Source organism: Chlorocebus sabaeus, chromosome X (assembly GCF_047675955.1).
Source record: "Chlorocebus sabaeus isolate Y175 chromosome X, mChlSab1.0.hap1, whole genome shotgun sequence".
Lineage (NCBI taxonomy): Eukaryota > Metazoa > Chordata > Mammalia > Primates > Cercopithecidae > Chlorocebus > Chlorocebus sabaeus.
In genome coordinates, this window is record NC_132933.1 from 140,294,258 (window position 1) to 140,319,970 (window position 25,713).

The 25,713-nt window shown below is 39.1% G+C and overlaps 2 protein-coding genes across 8 annotated transcripts in view; both read right to left on the reverse strand.

The window, feature by feature from the left end:
- FRMPD4 (FERM and PDZ domain containing 4) overlaps positions 1 to 25,713 on the reverse strand; it is a 596,660-nt gene that overhangs the window by 119,324 nt on the left and 451,623 nt on the right. The window lies entirely within an intron of this gene.
- On the reverse strand, positions 23,219 to 24,976 carry LOC103231594 (uncharacterized). Its single transcript, XM_007991023.3, has one exon. It carries the CDS (start codon positions 24,752 to 24,754, stop codon positions 24,074 to 24,076), a length of 681 nt encoding a protein of 226 aa, XP_007989214.2. The 5' UTR covers positions 24,755 to 24,976; the 3' UTR covers positions 23,219 to 24,073.

Consider the following 25,713-nt stretch of genomic DNA (forward strand, 5'->3'; position numbering starts at 1 on the left):
TGAAGAGGACTGTCCTGGCCATACATTTTAAAAATGCAACCCCGCTCCCCAACATGCCTGATCCCCTTTACACCCTTCTCCTTTTTTTTCCCCACAGCACTAATCACGTGCTAACGTGCCGTAGAATGCAGTTGGCTCTTGAACAATACAGGTTTGAACTGCACAGGTCCACTTATACATAGATTTTCTTCCTCCTCTGCCACCCCTGAGACAGCAAGACCATCCCCTGTTCTTCCTTCCCCTTCTTAACTTACTCAGTGTGAAGACAATGAGGATGGAGACCTTTATGATGATCTACTTCTACTTAATGATTAATACATGTATTTTCTCTTCCTTATGACTTTCTTAATAACATTTTGTTTTCTCTAACTTTATTGTAAGAATACAGTATATGAGTATAATGCATATAACATACAAAATATGTGTTAATCAACTGTTATGTTATCGGTAAGACTTCTGGTCAACAGTATGCTATCAGTAATTGAGTTTTGAGGGCATCCAAAGTGATATGTGGATTTTTGACTGCATGTGGGGTTGGTGCCCCAAGCCCCATGTTGTTCAAGGGTCAACTGTATACTTAATTTTATGGTTATTTTTGTTGTTTTGCTCTATACACTAGAACAAACACTCTATGAGGGCAAGAAACTCGGTTTTATTCACTGATTTATCTCAGGTTCCTAGAACAGTATCTGGCACATAGTATATTCTCATTAATACTTGGATTAATAAGTAGAGAAAAAGATTTCTTTGTGAAAAGCTATTTAGTTATAACTGATATGCTGAGAAATAACTTCAGAGGGTTTTAGACATTTAGAAGGTAATACCTATGGCTTCTGGCCCCAGCAAAATTGAAGTGGATATTTTGGTGGTGACACACCATCCTGTTTCCAAATACATCTCCATTTCCAAAGAAGCTGAGAACTTAGCTCTTAGCATTTGTTCTCCGGGAAGATTTTCAAGAGGTTCAAATGAATCTTTTCATTAACACATAAACTTCAGAAGTCTTATCAATAATCCCAACTTGAAACTTGTATAGCATTCAAAAATTTTCAAAATACTTCCACAAATATCTAATTTGATATACAAATTGAGAATGAGAGGGCAGAACTGGTATTATTTTGTGGATTTTACCAATAAGAAAACTGAGATCAAAATACTAGTTTATTGTCACTAAGAGCCCATGGCTGGTATGCCAGAGGATTGGGTCAAAGATTCACTCCCATGACTCTTAATGAAGTCTTTACTCATGCACATTGTTCAAGGCAGCCTTCTTTTGGGGAAAAGTTATTAGTCTGAATAATAGAAATCTCCTTAATGTAATGTAAGCTAAGATTATTTCAATGACACGGGTTTAATTCAAATTTCTCTCTATATAATCTTCTTCAATAAGTAAAAGAAGATCATTTAAAAATATCTTGGAAGATGCTACTCTATATGCCATCTGGACAACATATTATTCAATGTAGTAAAGATAGCAAAGAAGGAATCCTGTTGTCTTTCTGTGTAATTAATAAGAATGAGGTAAGATCAATGAAAACCTCCTAAGATCTGTCCTTTAGGTATATATCACTATCTAGGAAAACAAACATTTAAAATCCATTTTAAATAGAAAGGAAGTGTCTTTTCGACTTAGCTTCTCGGGAGGTGGAACGGTAGGAAAAAGAGAAGTGTTAGTTGAGAACTAACATGTTGTGCACCATGTGCTAACACTCGTCTGTTACCTTATTTCATTCTCAAAATTCCTCTATGATGGAGGCAGTTTTACCCTACTCATTCCTTCTTCGCAGATGCCAAGATAGGAAAAATAACTTGGCCAAGGTCACGCTCTTCTCAGGTGTAAGCCAGGTGCAATCCATACCAGGTCTTCTGATTTGAAGTGTGGGGCACATTAGATAATTTGCAGAAACAGTGCAAAATGAAAATGTGGAGCCTTTCATTCAAACATGACTAATTTCAAGACAGCAGAACATTAAACCCAGTCCAGGGTCCTGTGTTATTGCTTGGGTCACACATCCATGATGCTGGCCCCGGTAGTGTGCTATCCCCAGTGTCCTACCACCATTCTATTAATAGAAAAGTCCACGCTGAGATTGGTGGCATTATAGGGTAGGTTCAGGTGTTTTTCTGGACCCATAGATTAGACACGGCTACCATGATATGGTATATGCTTGGGATGGATGAAGAGAGGTGGGAAGAACTCAGGTGGGCAGGAGATCAGATGGAGAGGCCTGGATGTCAGAGGACAGAATTCTAGACCCTGAGTGAGCCAGCAAAACCAATGCAGAGTGAGCCCCAGTGACCAGGGTAAGAGCCTCAGACAAGGCCCCAGGCTGGGAGGCACTAAGACACAGGGAAGAAGTGAGGAGGCCAGGGCTAGAACTCAGGACACTAGTAGGACCTCTGATACTCCCACAGTGGGCCCCAAAGGGTGGGAACTTGACCTTCAGACACTGATCCCTTCTGGACCTGAAACAGGCATGGCTGGGTATGCCTGTGGGAGAATGGGGCCACCTAGGCATGGTGGACACTTTGGTTCTCTGGTCTCCTCTGTAAGAAAGCACCATCTTAGAGTAAGACATTTTTGAGCCACATCTGAAAACTATTCTGTCCTTTTATCTCCAGATGAAAGAAGGTACGGAAAGAAGAAAGGAAGGGAGGGAGGAAGGAAGAATGAAAGGGAGAGAGGGAAGAAGGAAAATTCACATTTTTGGAAACTGGCCCTGAATTCTGTGTCTTCACCATTTTCCACAGCAGACATAAAATTCAGGAAGGTAAAGCTTGTTGAAGCTGGGTGACTTGCTAATGGTCACGTGTGTTTTAGAAACGAGGTTGGCGCAACTCTTGATTCCAAGCATAGAGAGGGAATGAGGAAGGTTTTTCCTTCTGCTATTGCTAGCTCTGTGAAAAGCTTAAGGCAGTGATTCCCAAACTTTGCTGCACATTAGAATCACTCAGGGAGCATTTCAAAACTCCTAATGCCCGGGTTATACTCCAGACCAACCGTATCAGAATATCTGGGATGCAAACCAGTATCAATTTTAAAAACATCTGCAGGTGATTCCCAAGTCCAGCAAAGTTTGAGAACCACTCTCCTGCCTAGAGAAGGGTGGATTTTAGTACGCCCCCCAGACAATAGGAAACGAGGACACAAATGATGTCCCTCATTATCTCCTCTAGCAACCATTGTGAATGTATATTAAAATATTTAAAACTTCTGGAGCTTGATTACCCTCTTCCCACCACAGGAACAAGTAATAGTATCTAATGCATCATTCATTCAATAACTATTATGTTATTCTTTTATTGATACCTGACATTTATTAAACATTAATTTCATGCTAAGCATTGTTTGTTCTAAATGCTTTCCATATATTAGTTCATTTAATTCTCCAAAACAACTCCACAATGCACTCATTTGTTCATTTAGTCAATTTGTAAAACGCCCACTGGATTCTCAGCTCTGGGATTGCACTGGGAAAGAAAGCAGACAAAAAAGAAAGTGTTCACGCTAGTGTTCAGAGACAAAGAAGAAACTAATACATTAGTAAAATAGATGGAAGAGCAAGTCATTATAAACACTAGGGAGAAAAATAAGGCAGGGAGGAAGGATAGAGAGCTGAGTGGGTGGAGTGGATGGGTGAAGGTGCTGCAATGATCAGCAGGGGTCAGGAAACATTTCCAGGGGAGCACTTCCAACAGAGGGACCATGAAGCATAAAGGTTCTGAGGCATAATGTGCCTGATGTGAGCCTGCCCAGGAACAATCCGAAGGCTAGTGGCACAGATAAGGATGTGGGGTTGGAGGCAGGGTGGTGAGGAGTAAAGAAGTGGTGGGAAGGAGGGGCACAGATCACACAGGCTCTCGGAAAGACTTTGTCTTTTGTTCTGAGTGGAACAAGTAGACATGTGATCCAGCTGCCCTGCTGATGACAGGAGAGGGTACTGGTAGAAGCATTTCAGGGGCCGTTACATCAACCCCTGATGGTGGTGCCTTGGACCAGGGTGAGAGCGGCAGAAGCCGCAAAAATTGTTGTGCTTTTAATATATTTGGAGGCCACCCTGATAGACCAGGGGTGGGACTTCTACTCTGGAACCATTTTCCTGCACACGCCAGACGTTCCCAGTGAGGATGGACCTATGAGCATGTTGCCTAATGCAAATCTCGTGTCCTGATGTATCCACATTATGGGAGACATTTTTCTCTTCAAGTAGGTGACACTTTCTAGTTTGTACAAGAAACAAATACATGCCCAGGTGCAGTGTGAACATGAGAACTGATATGATCGTTTGGTGAGAGACTTTGGAGTCAGACTGCCTGAATTCAAGTCCTGGCTCCCCTACTTCCTACTGATGTGACCTGCACGAATTACTCCATCACTCTATATTTCAGTTTTCTCATCTGTAAAATGGTGACAATGATAGTAACAAGTTCATAAGATAGTTGTGAAAACTGAATGAATAAACATAAAGCACTCAGCAAAATGTAAGCACATAGCACTCAAAAAGCATTGGCTGGAATGTTCTCACTTGTAAGTGGGAGCTAAATGATGAGAACACATGGACACATAGAGGGGAACAACACATACTGGGGCCTACTTGAGGGTGGCGGGGGGAGGAGGGAGAGGATCAGGAAAAATAACTAATGGGTACTAGGCTTAATACCTGGGTGATGAAATAGTCTGTGCAACAAACCCTCATGACATAAGTTTTCCTATGTAACAAACCTATACATGTGCCCTTGAACTTAAAATAAAAGTTAAACACAAAGTATTGATTGTTATTTTCATCTCTGGAGATCAATGAATAGAAAGCAGTCCGTTTCAGACATTATGAACGCAGTCAGTCTTAAAATATGGAAATAAACTCAATAACATTTAAAATACTTGCAGCCCAACTTTCTTAGTAAAATGCCTCACAAATCCTACATAAGCTTGGACACTTTCAATTTCAAAAATCCTATCAAATGCAATGACACAATAAATACAAATATACATTGATATACACAAGGCAATACTGTACCAGAACACAAAAGAATAAAAGAAGGTAGAAGAAAATCCAGGTGCTCTAGTGACTGGATCACTGTTAATATGTTTTTCTCAACCGTGTTTCTAAACCATTAAGTGACCATTGAACATAGTGCCGAGGGCAAGCCTGAGTCTTGAGGGAAATAAGAAGCACTGATGATGTTCTATAATTAGGGGCGATACAGGCATACACCCTTTCAACCTCAGATGCTGCCATTCTCTGTGTCAACAGAGTCTTACACTGGCCTGTATTTCTTCATTGCTTTTTCCCCCTACCCAAATAAGGCTGGAAACACAACCAAATGTGTGCTGTGTGGTCACTGCTTGGTCTAGTGTTGTCATCTTTGCTAATGATATTTTGATTATTTTTGTTTTGCTTGCATGTTGAGGATAACCTTCCATTGGCATTCTCATTTTCTTTCGCAATGGTTTGTGTTTTCAGAATAAATTACCTAAAAATAATCAACCCCTGTCTCTTTTCCAGTAAGAATGCATCCCTACTAGCATGTTCCCCATGAAACATCATTTGACCCTCTATAACAAGGCAAGCAGTTTTTGGCCCTGTACTTGCAACATTCTTTTTTTGAATAAAGATGCTTGAGTCCTTGTTTAATGAGCTGAAAAAGCAACTTTTTTTTTTTTTTTTTTTTTTTAACCTGCTGAACATGTGTCAGTGAATTCTGATGCTGAGACTAGAAGTATACAATTGATGAGCTATTCAAACCTCCATTCTCCGTCTCCAACCTTCTCTAAAAACACACACAGATAGGCCAGGAGTCTATGACCCGAAAAATACAGAGTATATTAATTGAAATGGAAAATGTGTCCATCAAGATAAAGTGAGCAATCTTCCTGTTTCTGACAGATTTCATTTCAAAAGGAATGACAGAAATCCTGCTGCCTAACTCCCCATAACAAAAGGAAAGGGCTTTCCTTGAACTCTTGGAGCCCTTCTTTCTCAGCAGAAATAAAACAGTGATACACCCAATGTGTCACAAATAATTGCTTTGACTAGTAGAAAGCACCCTGTGTGAAAACCTAAAGTCATTCCAGTTTTTGATGCACTCATTAAAGACTGCAAAGTCGTTTTCAAAATATGTGCTGAGTGGAAGGATTCCAGAAGGAAAATCCAAATTCAGAAGCCATTACCTTTGGTGTGGAGGTTAAAGAATCTGGGAAGATAATGGCAGGTAGGCTATCTGGGTAGTTAAGACTGGATCACAAATAGGTGTAACTACTTATGGAGTATAAACATTTTTGTGCCCAAGTTATGCTTGAGGTCATTGTTGGCGTTAGCTTTCAGGGGTGACCAACTATGATTACAGGAGAGGACCAAGCATAAATATATGCTCTTTTCTTGGTAGCACTGGTCTATGTCGTAGACTGACTTAGTCTTGATTTGCTTCCTAGGTCATGATTTGCCACTAGATGCCACATTCCTTTCCAGTACCTTCCCACTATATACAGTACATATTTCTCTGCCCCTTGACTCTGCTAACATCCTATCGCCCTAAGCATGTCCCATGACGGAGCCCAGATGTGACAAGTAAAAAATGTTAGTTTGTTTGGGCATCTGTTCTTACTGCCCACCATCATCACAAGAAGGCCTTCTCAAGGTAATGGCTGCCCTTTCAGCCTGTTCTCTATGATGACCAGAGCCTACACCTCAGTGAGAAGCTAAGTGTAGCAGAGCTGCCCAGCCCTCAAGCCTAGATCAGCTACCTGAATAAGGGATAAGACATGATGATGGTTTTATGACACTGAATTTGGGGGATGTTTGTTATGTACCAAAAGCTCGTGCATCTAGTCTGTAAATAGTGCTTAAAATAATATTTATTAATAAATACCCTGAAGTTCCACATGTCAAAAGGATTTTCTCCAACAACTTCATTCCCCATGTCATTCATGACTAAGTATGTTACATTGGACAAACACCACAGACACTTCCAAAGGAAACTTCTCCCCTTATTATCCTTGGTGACATGGCAGCCACAGGAACCCCATAGTCTATTCTTCACCATCTTCCCACATCCCTGACTGGATTTGGGCTTGGGCACAGTAGGGCTGCAAAATTCATAAGCCCTGCTGTGGCCTTGGAGGGGGCCTAACATGGAAAGCTTTGACCAAAAGTGCTCATTTATGTAAACCAGAGTTCCTCAGAGCAAGAATTTAAGTAGGAAGAATAAAAGAAAGCAAAGTATGGATTGTTAAAGCTCATAGGTTACAACTGAGAGAGGTCACGAGGCATTTTAGAACCCCATGATAGGTTTCGAGTGAGTCAAAATGATGATAATGTGTATGGTAAAATAATATATTGAAAATATATTTTTTGCTTTGTTCTCATTGGGTTTTTTCCACTCCCAGGTCTAATAAAGTAGACAGGTCTTTTGCAGACTCTTGCCTTAGGGGTGATGCATTTATCAGGGCTCAAAGCAAAAGTTGACTGCTTATAACTCTTTCCTACTTTTGTTTCCTGAAAGTCTGAGCAGCTTGGTTCAGGAAGCAAGGGTAGAAGACCCCTGAGAGGCGGCAGCAACTTCAGGAGAAACAGCTTGGTGGGATGCCTGGCAAGGCACCACGACTTAGGTCTGAGCCTAAGAAACGGCAGTCAGTGAACTTCAGGGAATCACACAGATTTGAATCAGGGTATCTTAGGAGCACGTAATGTGGATTGAAACCATAAAGCCCTGGTCAAATTTCTTCTCTGTGTAAGATTCCCAGAATTCCCAGAAATTGTGAATATTCAACATGATTACATTTGAATTGCCAACCAGCAGGAATGTAATACGATCACACAAGTGAGTTTAGGAATAAGATTTATATGTGCTACACGAGAAAAAAGAAACCATCTTTGTCGGAACGAAGACGGGAGTTGGAAGAGAAGTTACTAAACTTGGAGAGAGATCACTCTGTGGAGCAATGTCAGGATAGAAGATCCAGGAACCCTCTTTAATCAGGACCCTAAACCTTCTCTGCATCTGGAACTACTGCCTCCTGCTGCCGCTTCCCGTAAGGCTAGGCAGCTCAGCCACTCTACATTTTCATTCTCATATGTCCATGGGATTCCATCTCTCTTATGATATACATATTTTTGCACTCAACTCCCATTTTTGAGCAAGCCTCTGTCCTTTGGGATCAAAAGAGCCAAACCAAATCCCTTCACTAGAAATAAGTTAAATTTTCTATGAACACACATAACTGCACAACATATATTTTCAGCTCACATAACATGGTGAATTGCACGCTTTTTGCCTTCATGAATATGCATACTGGGGTTCAGAAGAATTTAACCTTCACTAATCAATTCCACAGGCCACTGTCAGTCAATTCCCACAACACTGTCAGGAGCATTTAAAGATTTAGAACTGTTTAGTCAAGCTTGGAAACTTACATAGTACTTGAAAAGCCAAGAGAATCCAGAACAATTACATTTAAAATCACAAAATGTTTAGAAGAATCTTGTTGGATAATTTTAGGAGGCTTTGAAATAAATGAGGCTTCTTTTTAATGGGTAGACTAAATGTGATAATTTTAGTTTTCTCCAAATTAATTTACAAATTTAATGCCATCCAATAAAGATATTTCAATAGTCCTTTTTAAAAAAATTCAACAATGAGAATTCTAAATTTTACATAATGCTATAAAAGAACACTCTAAACAAGAAAAATGCTATGGTTGTCTAGCCCTACAAGATACCAGAACTTATTATGAAATGACAATTCTTAGAATCCTATGATACTGGCACCAAATATAGCAAAATATACAACAATGGAGTAGCAGCTTTGACTAGAACAAAACGAGGCTTCCAGAGTAATTGAAGTACTTTAGCATATCAACAGTGTGGTTGTTTTTGAAACAAAATGATTAAAATAAAGTAGAGCGGCTATGAAAATCTTTTGTCTGACAAAGGGGTTGTTGGTTAGCTGGTGACAATGAACTAAAAGATTTGTCTTTTCAGGGTAAAGAAGACACAGCAAAGAGTGAAAGCAACTTAGTTTGTCAAAATAAACTTGGATTGTGGTCTGAATGTAGGGAAACAGATGTTTAGACATAACAACAGTTATGCGATTGTTTTATTGAAAATTATGCAAATATGCATAGATAAAAACTGCAGTCTTTGAAAACTTGAAAATGGATTTGTCTAACCTGTTTAAAAATCTCCAAATGAAGCATTTCAGTGGATTGTGAACTCACTTGTTAAGTATGATAAAAAGGCAATATCTTCCATTTGGTTTGTAAGAACAGCTGACAGACATCAAAGAAGATGGAAACTTTCCAGACGAATGTCAACAAAATCTCTTGCATAGATGGGATTGAAAAATGGTATTTCATGATCTAGTAAGCAAGTTGGTGCCCTACTTTGTCCATTTGCCTCTTCATATGTTTCTGCAGTTCTCTTTTTCCTCCAATAACAATGATTAAAACCAAATAAAGAAATAAGCTGAACATGCAACCAGACCTTCACATTTTTACTCAACGAAATGTTAAACCAAGATGTTCAAAAATAAATCAGCATCCTTGATCACTTTATCATTTAAAATACTGATTTTCAATGCAGCAGTGATAGCAAAATATTTAAGAGTGATTAAAATGTATATTTTACCTTCAACACTTCATTTTAACATCTTCTTAACATATATTTTATATTCTCCATAATATGTTATTTATAGTGTAGCAGGACGAGCGGCAGACAAAACTCCTCAGACACCGAGTTAAAGAAGGAAAGGGTTTATTTGGCCGCGGGGCATCGGCAAGACTCTCGTCTCAAGAGCTGAGCTCTCCGAGTAAGCAATTCCTGTCCCTTTTAAAGGCTCACAACTCTAACGTGGCGCGAGTGAGAGGGTTGTGATTGATTGAGCAAGCAGGGGGTACGTGACTGGGGGCTGCATGCACCGGTAATTAGATCGGAACAAAACAGGATAGGGATTTTCACAGAGCATTTCTATACAATGTCTGTAATCTATAGATAACATAACCGATTAGGTCAGGGGTCGATCTTTAACTACCAGGCCCAGGGTGCAGCGCCGGGCTGTCTACCTGTGGATTTCATTTATGCCTTTTGGTTTTTACTTCTTTCTTTGGAGGCAGAAATTGGGCATAAGATGAGGGGTGGTCTCCTCCCTTAATAGTAGTATGTATATATAAATTATGAATACATTAATACACATTTTGGGCAGTACATGTTCAAAACTTATTTTAGTGACAGGACTACAAAAGTAAAAAAATGTAAGGATTTCTGTTCTGTATGATCCAGAGAGTTCCTAACTTCCGGTGTGAGCCCAAAAGGTGTTTTACATATTCAAACGTGATGGACAGAATCATTGATATCACAAAGCTCACCACAGCCCTTGAAAAGTCCCACTCTCACATTCAGAAATATTCAGTGGCATTTTCAGAAACCTAAAAATGAAGTTAGAGTGCTGATGGGGAATGGCATATTTCCATCCTGCTGGTTTAATCCTACCACAGCAACTGGGATGAACCAGAGTAGCCCCAGGTTTGGGTGATGAAGAGACAGACTGGTTGATAGTTCTTACATGTGCTCTTGTTTGGGCTCCGATAGATTGAACGCTTTGGGGATTGGAAATGTAACCACCCCAAACCTTTCTAAGGTGTCAACATCCATTGCTTACAGAAGACATAATTATTGCATGGCTGGGCAGACTTTTTCTTCTTAACTGATTACTTATATGTTTTCTTACCTGGAGAAAAACGCATTTTTGAACAAAAGGCTTGATAACAATGAGCAAAGTCTTTATCGATCATGTTAAAATCATCATTTTAGGTCTGAGAGTTTGTCTCTATCAAATTGAATTCTATCCATATTTTAGGGCAGTAGTTGAGGAGGAGGATTGAAGACACAGCAGGTCTCCTCCCCATCCTAAGGGGCTGTTGTATGTCCTCCCAGTTCGTGTGTCTTCTTTGAAAATTTACATTATAGTTTTATACTTGGAAAGTGAAAAGAACCCCATGGTTTTGGTAAGTACAAACTACAAGAATATGTGTTACAGAAATTGTGATCTAAGACACGTGTCAAACACGAATTAATTTTGACAAAAGAGATATTTTTGGAGAGTTGATTGGCCACACTTTGTAAATTTCATAATTCTATAATCTTTACATAAATAATTTTTAAGAAGTGATTACATAATAAAGGCTCACTTTGATAACTAAAAACTTCTGATGGAAGTTAAAAGGGGCTGGTAAGGAAATCACAGAATCAAAGGTTTGAGTTAACAGTTGTTTTAATTAAGAACTTGCGATCTCTTGATCTTTTCTGCATTGAAATTGTTATTTCTAGCCCTTACCTAAATAATTCAGGTTCCTTAGACTGTCCAACTTTACACATCTTTTCTGTTTTGGGTTTTGCTTGTGTTTCTCTTGTTCTGAGCCTTGTACATGTGAACTGAATCTCACCTCCCTGCCCTCAACCCCACCAGCAGCATTGCTGCCCTGAGAGCTTCATCCTTATGATTGCATCACATGGGATCCTTGTGTTCTGACTTCCTGCTTAGGTAAAACAATGGGAGGTGGTGGCAGGAGAGAATGAGGATAGGAAGAGAGAGAGAGAGATGGGTTATTTATTCTTCTTGCTCCTTCCTTTTGAGACCTGGGTGCTAACAGGTCACAGCTGCTGCTAGTCCCTGGTGCCTCAGTGTGACTTATTGATTTCCTTATCTGTGCCCACATCCACCTATTTCCTGACAGGACTCTTAGTCACTCACACACCATACCTCACTCTTTCATGAAGCAATCTAGTAGGTGCCATGAAACAAACCTGCCCCTTGGATGGCACTGATGGGGAATCTCTTCTTCTTGGCCTCCAGTGAAAAATGTCATTTCAGCTTCTTTTCTGATTCTTCTCCAAGAACAATAAATACTTTTGCATTAAAAACAGCACTGAGATCAGTTATTCAACTAAGATTTATTTATAATATATCAACTATACATATATATACACCAACATTCTCAAAAACTTAAAAACAAAACCTGAAAAACACATAACTATTAAATAAGCATTCCCTTCTGGATAAAACACATTTTCCACAAATGGACCTTGAAATACAATGAGGATGTTGCCTAATTTAAATGAAATGAAATCTCTTTTTATTTCAACTGAAACATTCTCTTTGTTTGTCTCTCTGTCAAAGTCTTCACAGCAAACTTTTTTCTTTGGTCAACATTACCACATAGCAAAACCAACAGACCTATAGTAAAATTTATGAGAGAGAACAACACCAAATTTGAGAGCTAGATGGGACTTTGGCAAATGCCTTCAGGTTTTAGAAGAGAATTTCTAAACAGAGATTATCAATGGAAAAAGTGGAATGTCTTAGAAACTAAGGTTAATAGAGTTCTTAAACGTTAAATTGAATGCACATATGCTATTAATGTTTTTTATGAATCAGAATATTATTCATTTTGAGGGTTACAGTTCAAAGGACCATGAGGTTTATATGTCTAGCTAATACATTTTTCCAGTCATGCTTTCCACTTCAGAAAACGAGATGCAATAAATCAAAGATCTATTAGGGCTTGTACAAATTGACGTCCAAGATAGGTTCCATTAATTCATGGTCAAATTTATCCTTCAAGGACTCAGTTCTATTTGTCAATACCACTACTGAAAACCATTTCCACAATTAGTCTTTTATCAACAGCCAGTTCATCCACCCAGAGAGATTTTTGTCATCATTAAAGACGATAAATTTAGAGCTGGCAAAATGTTTATTGACTGTGCTTTGTTAATGTAGTTGTAGGATCTGAAAGGGCAAGATGTTTGTCAGTTTCCCTAAAGCTCCAAAATCCCTACAGTTAGGCTGGTAATCAATTCTGTTAACTGAGTTCAGTTTAATGTGTTTAAGAGATGACTTTTATGTTAATGATGCTCTAATGTGTCAGAGGCAATAATAATCAAGTCACACTCATGGGTTGATAGAGATGCTGAACAGAGCTGGTAGCTCTCAACCTTCCCTCCTACCGTCAACCCCAGATAGGCATTGCTCCCAAGGAACACTGACGCTTAGATTGAGACTTACCAGTGATTATAAATTAAAAAGACAAGTAATAGAGACAATAAATACCCTGAATTATATGCTCTGTTTGGTATTATAATAATCAGTGTAAGCAGTATGCTATCCACATGAGTGTAAGTTACTGTGAATTCAATTCTAGAGATGCTACAGGACACTTTGAATACCCTTATCAAAATCTGTTCCTGGAGAATAAATGGCATAACCACATTGGAAAACTATGTAGCAGTAAGCTAAAGTTTGTATTCTCAACCCCGACTTCTGAACTACTGGGTAGGATCCAGGGGTAGGGATCTTCAGATCATGTCAATGGTCTTTCCTGGACACTTGGAGGTAGTCTTGTGATTTCAAGAGTGCACTCCTGCTAGAAGCTAAAGGTGTTTATAAGCAAGGTCAACCTCAAGAGAAAGTGGGCTGGGAGGAAACCAGAGGACTTAGTTGTTCAGACCCATTCAAGCAGGAAAGGTTTTCTATTTCAGCAGGGAGAAGAGAATAGCCACTGAGAGTAAAATGATCACTATCTTCCAAGATTATGAATTTCCAATTACCTGTATTCATTTCAAAATAAAAATATGAAAATAATTAAAGAAACACAATGATTTTGATGCTATTTGCTTAATAGCATCCCTGATATCAATTTTGATGCTGTTTGCTTAAAAGTATTTCATTTTCCAGGCTCAATTTATCTAAATTGAGTTTGCCTTTTGTCATACTAAGAGAACTCAAAGAAAACTTTTACTTCATTTTATGTTGTTAGATTCATTTGGATAAGCTCACAATAGCTCAAATTTTCAGAGGCCATACATGCTTAATAGCATAGTAAAATTTTTAAAGAGCTCAATTATTTTCCAGAATAATTAACATGTGTCAGCAGTATCCATTTTACTAGATGCAGATTTCTTATGATCATAATTGATGTTTAACAAAATTTGGAGCATGAGCATTTTTAATGACATATGTTTAGCAATTTTATGGGTATCTAATTAACTTGTCATAGTAATATTCATTTAATTCCATTTAAAGGCTGAAAACTACTTTTGACCTTTATTAGTCTGACTTATTCTCTGGGCCACACAAGCCATGGGGGAAACAAATCAATGACTCAGGATAAAACTCTGGGAGATTTTGCCCCATCCATCTTCACTTTTGAAAAAAGGGCATTACAGCTCTTTATGCCTTTCTGTCTTCCTCACAAGGAAGACATTCAATTCTCTTCAATAATTGACGTTCATGTTATCTAGCCTTTCAGTTGGATTTGTTTAATCAGGCACTGTGCTAGGCCCCGGAGAAAAGAACCATTACCTTAACAGTAGCAGCTGCTGCTAACATTTCCTGAGTTTGCCAAGAGCTACTCTTAATTATTTATATGTATTACCACATTCATTTTCACAACGAACCTATGAGATGGGTGTTATTCTTACAGTCATTTACAGTTGAGGAACAGATTAGTAAACTAACTGGACTTTGGACAGTTAGTAAGAATCAGTGAAGGGAGTCCCCACTGAACCATTACACTATGGAACACACATTCTCTAAAATAAACTAATAAATAGTGCAATGGAATAGAAATAGTCACAAACTAAAGCATGAGGGCAATTCAAATTCCAGGGAAAGAATAAACTATTGTTTAAAATGGAGTTAACTAAATACAGTATCTATATACAAAGTCAATAAGCTAGATTTGCACACATACCATACACAAAGTTTCCTATATGTATTAGGTGTAAAACATTTAACCTATGAAAGCACTAGAAGAAAATACTACTAAATAATACCTTTAGAGTCTAGGAGTAGGAAGGACATTTCTAAGCATGATGTGAAACCCAGAAGCTACAAAGGAAAAGACGAAGAGGTTCAATCACACAGTAATTTAAAATATCAAAAGCATAAGCAAAGTTACAAGGCAAATGACACATTGGAAGGGAATATTTGCAACATATGAAACAGACAAATACATAATATACACAATAAAGAACTTGTAGAATTCAAAAAGAAAAGGCAACTCAATTTAAAAAAATGAAGTGCATGACCAGGCACATAGATAAAAATAATACAAATGGCCAATAAAGTTCTGAATGATACTCATTCTCATTAATAAATGCAAAGTAAAAATTCTGATATATCATTTCCCTTCCCTAGAATTAGAAGTATAAGTTTGTGCAACCTGTTTCTGAAGGGCTATCATAAGTTTTTGAAATTAAAATGTATATATTATGTGTCTTAGCAAACTCATTTCTAGGCCTAAATTGTGTAAGATAACTGGATAGAGCCATGTGCCTTAGATTGTATACTGCAGCACTTCACTGGAAAAAAATAGAAACATGAGACTGAGGGAATATTCTTAGAAATTAAACAATTTCATACTCAATTCAATAAAAAGCCTGAATGATAAAATTTTTAAAAATCTTCCAGAAAGTTGAATAAAAAGACAAAGTCTCAGAAATATGAGAGAAAAGTAAATATTTATAGGTGATCAATTCAAAAGATCCAATACACAATTGATAGGAATTTCTAAAATAGAAAACAGAGAACAATAAGGAGAAAGGAATTATTTTTTTAAAAGAATCTGAAAAGTCCCTGATCCGAATGGTCTGAAAACAGCCTGAGAGCTTGACAATAAAAATGTCTTCACACCTGGAAGCATCACAATGGAAGTTTAATATACCAAAGATAAATAAATTATCCTTAAAACAGTAGAGAGAAAAGATACATTCAGGATAAATGAATGAGAATAGATCATTATTTGACTGTGGGACCTGGAGACCCAAAGGCAATGTAGCTTACCCTGAAGCTACTGTGGAAAAATCATTTTCAATCTAGATTTCTAGGTTAAGTGAGGGGTCAGAATAAAGACATTTCCAGACACACAAAAATTTAGAATGCTTACTTCCCACACATCTTTTTAAAGCAAGTGATCTGAAGATGTGCTCTAACAAAATCAAGAGATAGAAAGGCATGGGATTAAGGAAACAATGGATCCAACACGGGAGGAGAAGGAAGCAAAGTCAAGGATGCCAGTCTTGAACGAGGCCTAGGAAGTCATCAACCCAGGTTAGAGTGGGAGGAAGAATTGAGGAGAAAGGTGCTTGGGAAAGAAGGTGGTTCCAGAGATTTGACTCTATTTTTGAGAAGGACAAAGCATTTTTAACACAGGACATGCAAGGGAGAAAATGAAAAACTGTCAGAGACTGCTAGAAAAATAACAAAAAACCCTTTTCAATAGTGGCAATATAACCAGCAATAATTAGCTATATGGTGAATAATATTTCCTTAGTACCAAAAATAAAAACCCTCCAGTGAGTTTAAAAATTTTAAATAAACCTATAAATAAGGCACAAAAGACACCGTAATGGTTATGGAACAATTGTGAATGTTTTCAACCATTGTATTATTAAAGACAAACTATGGAAGACAAAAGGTGGAAAAAGAAAGGATAAGGAGAAGTAAGCAAGAAGGGTGTGAGAATTATATTTTCATCTCACTAAGTGGAATTACTAATATCAGGACATGCTGTTTATAGTAGAAAGAAAAAGAAAGAAATGTATAATTTATCATTTAAAATTACGAAGTTAACTGGCAGTTACAGAATTACACTGGAGAAAGAGAAGTGTGTAGGGGCAGAAAGGTAATGATACCTTTCCTCACCCATCATAAGGGTCATGGCTGACATTCCTATAACCAAAGATAGGTTAATAAGAGAAAAACATAAATGTATTTAGTCAACATTTTACATTACATGGGAACCTTCATTAATGAAGACCCAAAGACAGGGAATACTGTCTATTTTTATGCTTAGGTTCGACGAAGAATGGAGAGTCATGTAGCAATGTGATTAGACAAAAGGGTATGATCTAATGGTAATAGACTAAGGGAAAAACCCAGCAAGGCCTGTCTGTCCAGATACTTCTTGACCTCTCTCTGTAGCTTTCCTTCCTTTGGGGTAACGGGCAGGAATCCTCCAAAATGAAGGTCTTCAAGGGAGAAGAGAGACAGTGACCTTTCTAGGTTTTATGGCTTGCATTGTGGGAGATGGGTTCTGGTTCCTATGACCTGTCTTGGAGAAGAGGAAATCTGGTTTATATGACTCTCTTTGGGGCAGAAAGAGAAGCAGGACACAGAAGGGCAGGAGAAAGTCAGAAAGACCTTGCTTCTGAGGTCCTTCCAATCTTCTTTAGTTCAAAGTACTTAGCATGCCAAGGCACCATACTTTGGAGTATCAAGTCCTGAGCCTCAACAAGTGCAAGAAAGAGGTAGGGTACGGTGCAGCTGAGCTAGCCTTTATTTTGCAGAGTAAGTAATCAGTAGATAAGGCCTAAAATTGGTAAGCCTAGAAATACAAAATTAAGCACGTTATTTAGATCAAGGGTTGGCAAACTTCTTCTGTAAAGGGCCCAGATAGACTTTGCAGTTCATCTGGTCTTGATCACAATGACTTAACTCTGCCATTGTAGCACAAAAGCAGACACAGATAATGTATAAATAATGAGCATGGTGGATGTTCTCATAAAACTTTATTTATAAAAACAGGCAGAGGGCCAGATTTGGCCTGTGAGCCATAGTTTGCTTACCCCAGATGTAGATATACAGTTGACTCTTGAACAGCATGAGTTTGAACTGCATAGGTCCACATATACATGGATTTTCTTCCACCTCTGCCACTCCTGAAAAGCAAAGCCAACTCCTCCTCTTCTTCCTCCTCCTCAGCCTGCTCAGCATGAAGATGATGAGGATGAAGAACTCTATGGTGACTCATTTCCATTTAATTAAGAGTAAATATATTTTCTCTTCCTTACAATGTTCTTAATAACATTTTCTCTTCTCTAGCTAACTTTATTGTAAGAACACAGTATATAATATATATCATAAACAAAATTTGTGCTAATCAACTGTTTCTGTTATTGCTAAGGCTTCTGGTCAACAGTAGGTTATTAGTATTTAAGTTTTGGAGGAAGTCAAAAGTTATATACAAATATTTGTCTGTTTTGGGGGTCAGCCCTCCAAATCCCTGCACTGTTTAAGGGTCAACTGTATATGTGAAATCATCACATTTATAAAAATGATAGAGCATGATTTTCCAAAGTATCATTAGGGAAATATTAAAGGTTAATACTTAAACTTCCTTCTTCATTTGACTTTTAGGAGGAATCTTCTCTCTTTTCAGAGTCATGTCAAGAGCACAAGTGCTTCATGTTGGTGGTCTTTTCCCAACATTTAGGGTGGGAAAGGCCAGTGGATGAAATGCACCTAAATTGGAGCTTTACTCCAGTATTTGTCCTGGTGAATCACTGATAGAGGCAGCCTTGGCACTTTTAGAATGGAATACTCGTAGATTCTGAACTCCTTGAAGGTTGTTTAATATTCATCTCTTTATTTTCAGTCCCTGACAGTGTATGACATATAATTGTGCAAAGAATACTTAGTAAATAAGGATATAATTTAGACAAGCTTACTTATTTAATTTTTAAGGTTCAATTCAACAATACTTCATAGGGTGTCACAAAGAATCTCAGAGATGCTATTCCCCACCTTGAATAAATTTTAGAATCATTGTTTTCATATTAAACTTGGTATAGTCAACTTTACTTTGTCTAGTTAGAAGAAATGGAAAGGCAATCAATCAAGACTATGAATGAAGGTGAGAAACTTTTGAAAGGCTTTTTTTCAAGCGTTAAATTTGCATGATGAATAAGAAGGGTTTTTGTACAGGTATTTAAAAAGCTACCCTAAAATCTTTTGAAAATGTTTTAAGGCAAAACTCAAAATGCAATGTTGATAATTAGCATTTTTTAAAGCTTGTGAGCAACATTTATTGACACTGAGGAGGAAATCATATTAAAGTCTCCAGTTATTCTTCAATTCAAGAAATCACCTTCTCTCTTGAAATTTTAAAAAAGAAGGTGTCCATTGGGGACCTAAACTCCTTTGGAAATAAATCGCTTGTTTTTGTTTTTCTTCCACAAACACCAGATGAAAGTTAAAGCACAGAAATAAACCTTTGCAGTTTCAGTTCATATAAAGCCTCGTCTACACACTGGAGCATAACCACATTTCATCATTTAATTATAGATAGTCTCATATGATAATTATGCAAAGTAGACTTTCATTATGTCTCAAATTGAGACCTGAAAATGTGGATTTGGTAGGTGGAAGGAATCAGTTGATGAATTTCTGCTATGGAGCTTTGCACTGTTAATCACAACAATGAAGTGGGAATGGAGGGTGAGGGAAAGAAAAAAGAAAATGTTCAGTAGAAACATCTGGAAATAAATCAAACTCTCCTTTTCTGAAAAAGGCTGACTTGGAGTGTTACGCCTATAAGTATTATTTTATGGGCATTATAAAATCATGCACAATTAAGGAGCAAATTAAGCATGGAAAGGCCACAATTCACTTTTCATAGGCATGTCTCAGAATGTGTTTAATATGTTGAAAGTGGATGAAAATGGAGGTTGGATAGACAGAGTTTAAGCACTTGTCCTCTGTAGATATCAAATTTAGGTGTTTATAGATAATAATATAATTGCTAATATTTTTAATCTTACCTATGCCACATGAAAAGATAAACCTTTTCTGTTTGTGACTATTACTGCTAAATAGAATGCAACGCTTTCTGTATTCAGTTTTGGATATACAAAAATCTGAGATTGTTCCCACTTGTGAGTAGTTTCTCTCTCCATAGCATTTTCCTTGAATTCTGAGAATTTATTAGTAAGTGATTGAATGAACAGTAGCTTGATCCTCAGATAATGGTATTTCCACTTTCTTGAATATTATCATTAGACAATAGAAGCCACAAGTGAGCCACCTGGTTTTGGCCTAAAGGAAAAAAATCAAGCTCAATATTAGCCTAATTTAAAACAAATTGAATAAAATTGTTTTCAAAGGTTCTAAGACTCAAACCTATCAAATATTAGTGACACTAAAATGCCTGTGTTTATATTATTAAAGTAATCTGACAATATTCAGAAAGTCATCTGAATTATTTCAATGTATCTTCAGCCAAATATTTGCATAATATCGACTTAGGAAACCCTTTATTCTATAGAAACTGAAGATAAATAGTGATTCCCAAATATTCTTACAGAATTCATAAGAGAATTGGTGTCAGGATGTTTTAAAAGTGTCATATGATTCTCCTTTAAAATGTATGTATGTGTTCGGTTTTCTATTTATTTCACTGGAAAAAAAAGAAAATGTATGTGTGTGCATGTGTCTATATACATGCACATTTGAAACAGGCAGAAAAAGAATTTTAAATTAAGAGGCATTTGGAATACACTGATAAGCAACTGACGTTTTAAGCAAATTGACATTCCTTGTGGGGTGGGAGATTTCATCACAAAAGGGATACAGTGAATTGGAAATATATTGGCTTGTCTATATCATGCAAAATCATTTGGATTATTTCTAGGTGGAAAAGAAAGCAAATTGAAATGTGAAATATAGTTGGAAAGGCTCATTGTTTCTGCTGCTATGCTCAAACCTATGATACAGTTGTAAAATACTCCAAAACATTTTATATATCCCACTCTTAAGATTTTTGTCATAGTGTCACCTTTATCAATTTACATAGTGAACATAAAAAACTTTCATTTTCAATTCAGATCTTCACAGACATGGACCAGCCATCCTGATCAGTAACAGCATCATGATGTGTATTACGTGGTATTTGCTAGATTCTTACCTTATACCCAAAGGGAGGAAATCCTGGACCCTGCCATTTTGCACTTCATGAAGATTCCTTCATTATTTAATAATTCTCAGGCCGGGCGTGGTGGCTCACGCCTGTAATCCCAGCACTTTGGGAGGCCAAGGCGGGTAGATCACTGGAGGTCAGGGTTCGAAACCAGCCTGGCCAACATGGTGAAACCCCATCTCTACTAAAAATACAAAAAACATTAGCCGGGCATGGTGACACACCCCTGTAATCCCAGCTACTCGGGAGGCTGAGGCAGGAGAATCGTTTGAACCCAGGAGTGGAAGTTGCAGTGAGCTAAGATCGTGTCACTGTATTCCAGCCTGGGAGACAGAGCAAGATTCCGTCTCAAAAACAAATAAACAAACATACAAAAAACCAATTATCTCAATTACTATCTTTTATGCACCGTTGAACTCAAATTATAGACATAAGAAGAATTCTACACACCAGGCCAGAATGGTTTTTAAAAATGTGTTAAGTTTGGCAATTCCTCAATAAGTTAAACATAGAGGGATACTATATGACCCAGCAATTCCACTCCTAGGTACTGTATGTACCCAAAATAATTTAAAACAGGTGTTTAAACAAAAAATTGTACATGAATGTTTACAGCAACACTATTCATGAGAACTAAGAGGTAGAAACAACCCAAGTATCTATTAATGGATAAATGGATGAACAAACAGTGAGACACACACACACATACACACACACACACTCTCATAATGGAATATTATTCAGCCATAAAAAGGAATGAAGTACTGATAACATACTACAACATGAATGACCCTTGAAAATATGTTATTAAGTGAAAGAAGCCAGATACAAAAGGCCACATCTTACAGGATTCCATTTATATGAAACACCCAGAAGAGGCAAATCCATGGAGACAGCAGATTAGTGGTTGGCAGGGGTGGGAAGAGGGGGGATGGGAAATAAATGCTTAATGATTATAAAGTTTCATTTTGGGGTAATGAAAATGTTCTGGAACTAGATAGTGATGATGGCTGCAAAACACTATGAATGTATTAAATGTAACTAGCAGTAAATTTTAGGTTATGTATATTTTACCACAATAAAAAATGCATTAAAGGCTAGGTGCGGTGGCTCACGCCTGTAATCCCAGCACTTTGGGAGGCCTAGGTGGGTGGATCACGAGGTCAGGAGTTCAAGACCAGCCTGGCCAATATGGTGAAACCCCGTCTCTACTAAAAATACAAAAATTAGAGAGGCGTGGTGGTGCACACTTGTAGTCCCAACCTCTTGGGAGGCTGAGGCAGGATAATCGCTTGAACCCACGAGGCAGAGGTTGCAGTGAGCCGAGATTGCGCTACTGCACTCCAACCTGGGTGACAGAGCGAGATTCCATATCAAAAAAAAAAAAAAAAAAAACAAAAAAAAACCATTAAAATATTTCCCTTTGAGGGGCTAATTTTCTCCCTGAATCTTCCTCATTTTCTTCTATACCTCTTGGGAGCATTGCCTGGGAGTAAGGATAATCCTTAAAAGAAACGAAAGCTCCCTTGCAAAGTACAATTATCAAATTTCCTGTACCATTATTCACATGATCTTTTCCAAGGATAGCAGTGGGAAAAGGAAAGAGAAGGAAGAGTATAAAGGAAGAGTCTGAGAGAAAGGAAGATCTAATTAATCCCACCTGCTTGAGGAAGCTTTTATAATAACGTTTTGGGCAGGTTCTGGGTATAATAAATTCTGTTTGTGATTCTGAGCAGGAGAATCATTGCTGTAGAATTAACTTCTGGTCTCCACACTTTTGTGTATCAATGAGCAAACAAGTGACAGCTAAAGCTTATGTCTGCATGGTTCGCTTAATAATTTCAATAGCTAAATTAAGAATGATCAGTCACTGATCCAGATCAAACCTTGCAGTGGGCAACCAACCATGATGAATGTTAAACTCTGCAATAAATAATAACAGCAAGATGCAAACATCAGATATTAAAACTGCCACTTTTTTTGAGGACCACTGGGTACTATCTTCTTGGCATTAGATCCATACTTCATGTATTTAAGGACAGCAAAGAACAAGCTTTAGGAGTGGCTGAGACTAAAAGCTGACTTCTTGGAACCAGGTAGTTGGTGGAGGTCCTAAGTGATTGGACATAACTTCCATGTGCATTTTAGCTCTTTTAGTATTTGGCCAAATCCAGCAGTCCACTATTTAATCAACTCTTGGTTCTGGCAACATGGAGGAGTAGAAAGGTCATAGCATGCAGTGTGAAGAGGCTTGGCTTTGCTACTAACTAGCATCTGGCCTTTAGTTTCTATTTCCACAATGCATATTCCTTGAACACTTCTAATGTACAAGGCCGAATAGGCTCTGAATAGGCTCTTCCTGAAGTACAAAGATATGCCAATATTTCTTTTTTTTTCTTTTTCTTTTTAATTGTTTAACTTTATTACTGTTGCACCATTTATACAATTACATATAATTTCAATGCATCCATTGTACATTTTTTTGTGTTTTTGTTTTTTTTTTCCATTTTCCAATGAGTGGTGTGTTGGTGTCTGTGACACAGAATGGAAGAGAAACTGGAACTGCAATGAACGCAGACTTTTTTTTTTTTTTTTTTTTCATTTCCACTGACCAATAAACAGAACTACAGGTGCACCCAACCACGGACATGCATTAACTCGTCATGAGAAATCTAGGTAGGCTAAGTAGGATGAGAGAATGTTTGTCACTCCCAAAAATATCTGGAGAGGAAGAATGGAGGATTGGCATTGAGATCCATGTGGACAAGCTAAGTGGGCTCTGTCTGAAAGCTGGCATTCATCCACAACATTAAAAAAATATCAAAATAAGAAAGGCTGTAAATTAAAATGAAAACACAGAAAATACTGCTCTCATAAAGATCTGATTGCCTTGGCACAGGCCCTGTGGGCAGAATCAAACGCATCACTCCCAACTCCCATTGCAGAAGAAAAGCTATTCAACTCTCAGCGGTGGAGGAGTGCATGTGGCGGCAGCTTCAGGTACAAACGATGTACTGCACTTTCAGACGCGATCTTGGAAATCCAGGACTTCTTGGTAAAGTTGACTGAAGGTATATTAGATATTTCCCCACAAAAATACTATTTGGATTCTCCCACCCCCTCCCTCCCTTGATGGGACAACATCCTTTATTTTTCCTTGGGCAATACATATCATTACTTCCAATTTGAAACAAGTTAGTATAGGAGAGAGAGAGAGGAGAGAGAGGAGAGGAGAGAGAGAGAGGAGACAGAGAGAGAGAGAGTGAGAGAGAGAGAGGAGATTGTTTTAAGTGGTATTATTTTTCCTATAGGCTGTCCTTGTCACTCTTTCACGGCTACGGTTTGATCGGAATTAGCTGCCGGGGCCTCCACCGGCTTGGGCTCTTCTGCGGAGGCTGCGGGGGCCTGGGCCTTGGGTGTGGAACTAGGCGCTTCCGTGGCTGTGGGGGTCTCCTTGGAAGAGGGGGCAGCCTCCGAGCTGCCGGGTTTTGAGTCTGAAGCGGGGGCCCCGTCACTTTTGGTCTCCTGGGCGGCAGGAGCTGCGGGCGCCTCAGTCTTTTTGGGTTCCCCTTCCTCCTTGCTGGGCTCCTCCCCGGCAGCAGGGGCCGCGCTCTCGGCCGGGGCCGCGGCGGCCTCGGCAGCTTTGGGGGCCTCGCCGCCCGCAGCGGGGCCGGGGGCCGCCTGCTCCTGCTCGGGCGCCTTCGGGGGCTCAGCCTTGGCCTCCGCCGCGCCCTCCGTCTTCTCGGGCTCCGCCTTCGGGGCCTCCTCCTTGGCGGCCGCCGCGTCCTTCTCGCCCTCCTTCTCCTCGGCCTTGCCCTCGGCGTCCTGGTCGGGCTTCTCCTTGCCCTCCTTGGCCTCGGCGGGCTCCGCGGCCGCCTGGGGCTCGCTCTCCTTCGGGGTCCCCTCCTCTTCCGTCGCCGCGCCCTCAGCCTTCTTGTCTTTGTCCTTGGCTTTCTCGTCGTTCACATTGTAGCCCTTCTTCTTGCTGAGCTTGCCTCCCATCTTGGAGTTCGGCTCTGGGTGCCTGTGCAGCCCCTGGGTGAGCGCGGTGCCGCCGAGAGGCCGGGGTCGCTGGCGTCGTCTGGCTGGTGCCTGGCCGCTGGCGGAGGCTCTCTCCCGGCTCGACGGCAGAGCCCGGAACGAGGAGCCAGTTGGAGCGCTGCCGCCGCCGTCGTCGCCGCTGCCGCTACTGCTGCCGCCGCCGCCGCTGCAGCCTCTGCATTTCTCGCGCTCCTGATATGCCAATATTTCAATCTATTTCGAGAGTCTTCTATGTATCAGACACTATACATATATTATTCCTTATTTCATGAAATAGATTTAGAGATATTATTCCCAATTTTCAGCAGACATAGCTGTAGTTCAGAGAACAAAATACTATTCTTTTTTGAAAACATATAATCAATCTAAAATTGTTAATAATATTTAATTTTGTGGTACTAATATCATCAAAATCTTACATGTAGTTTACACTTACAGCACATCTCAAATCAGAATAGACACATTTCCAGTCCTCATGAGACTAGTGACTTCTGTATTGGACAGAGCAAGCCCACAGTGACTTTTGTTGAAATGCAAAGGAAGGTACCATGGAATGATGTGTTTAGGAATAAGTAAGGTGTACAGAAGTAGAAGCGAGGGTTATTTTTCGTAAGAGTCTGGGTGACAGGAAAAATGGAGCTTGGGCTGCAGGTGGAATGGGAGATGGGAAATTGAAAATTGATTATGGTCAGGCATGGTGGCTCATGCCTGTAATCCCAGCACTTGGGAGGCCGAGGCAGGCGGATCAGGAGGTCAGGAGTTCGAGATCAGCCTGGCCAACATGGCGAAACACCATCTCTACTAAAAATACAAAAATTAGCCGGGTGTGGTGGCAGGGGCCTGTAATCCCAGCTACTCAGGAGGCTGAGGCAGGAGAATTGCTTGAACCTGGGAGGCAGAGATTGCACTGAGCTGAGATC

Coding starts and splice junctions, on each gene's coding strand:
- LOC103231594 (XM_007991023.3), bottom strand. CDS start 24,754: ATGGGAGGCAAGCTCAGCAAGAAGAAGGGCTACAATGTGAACGACGAG.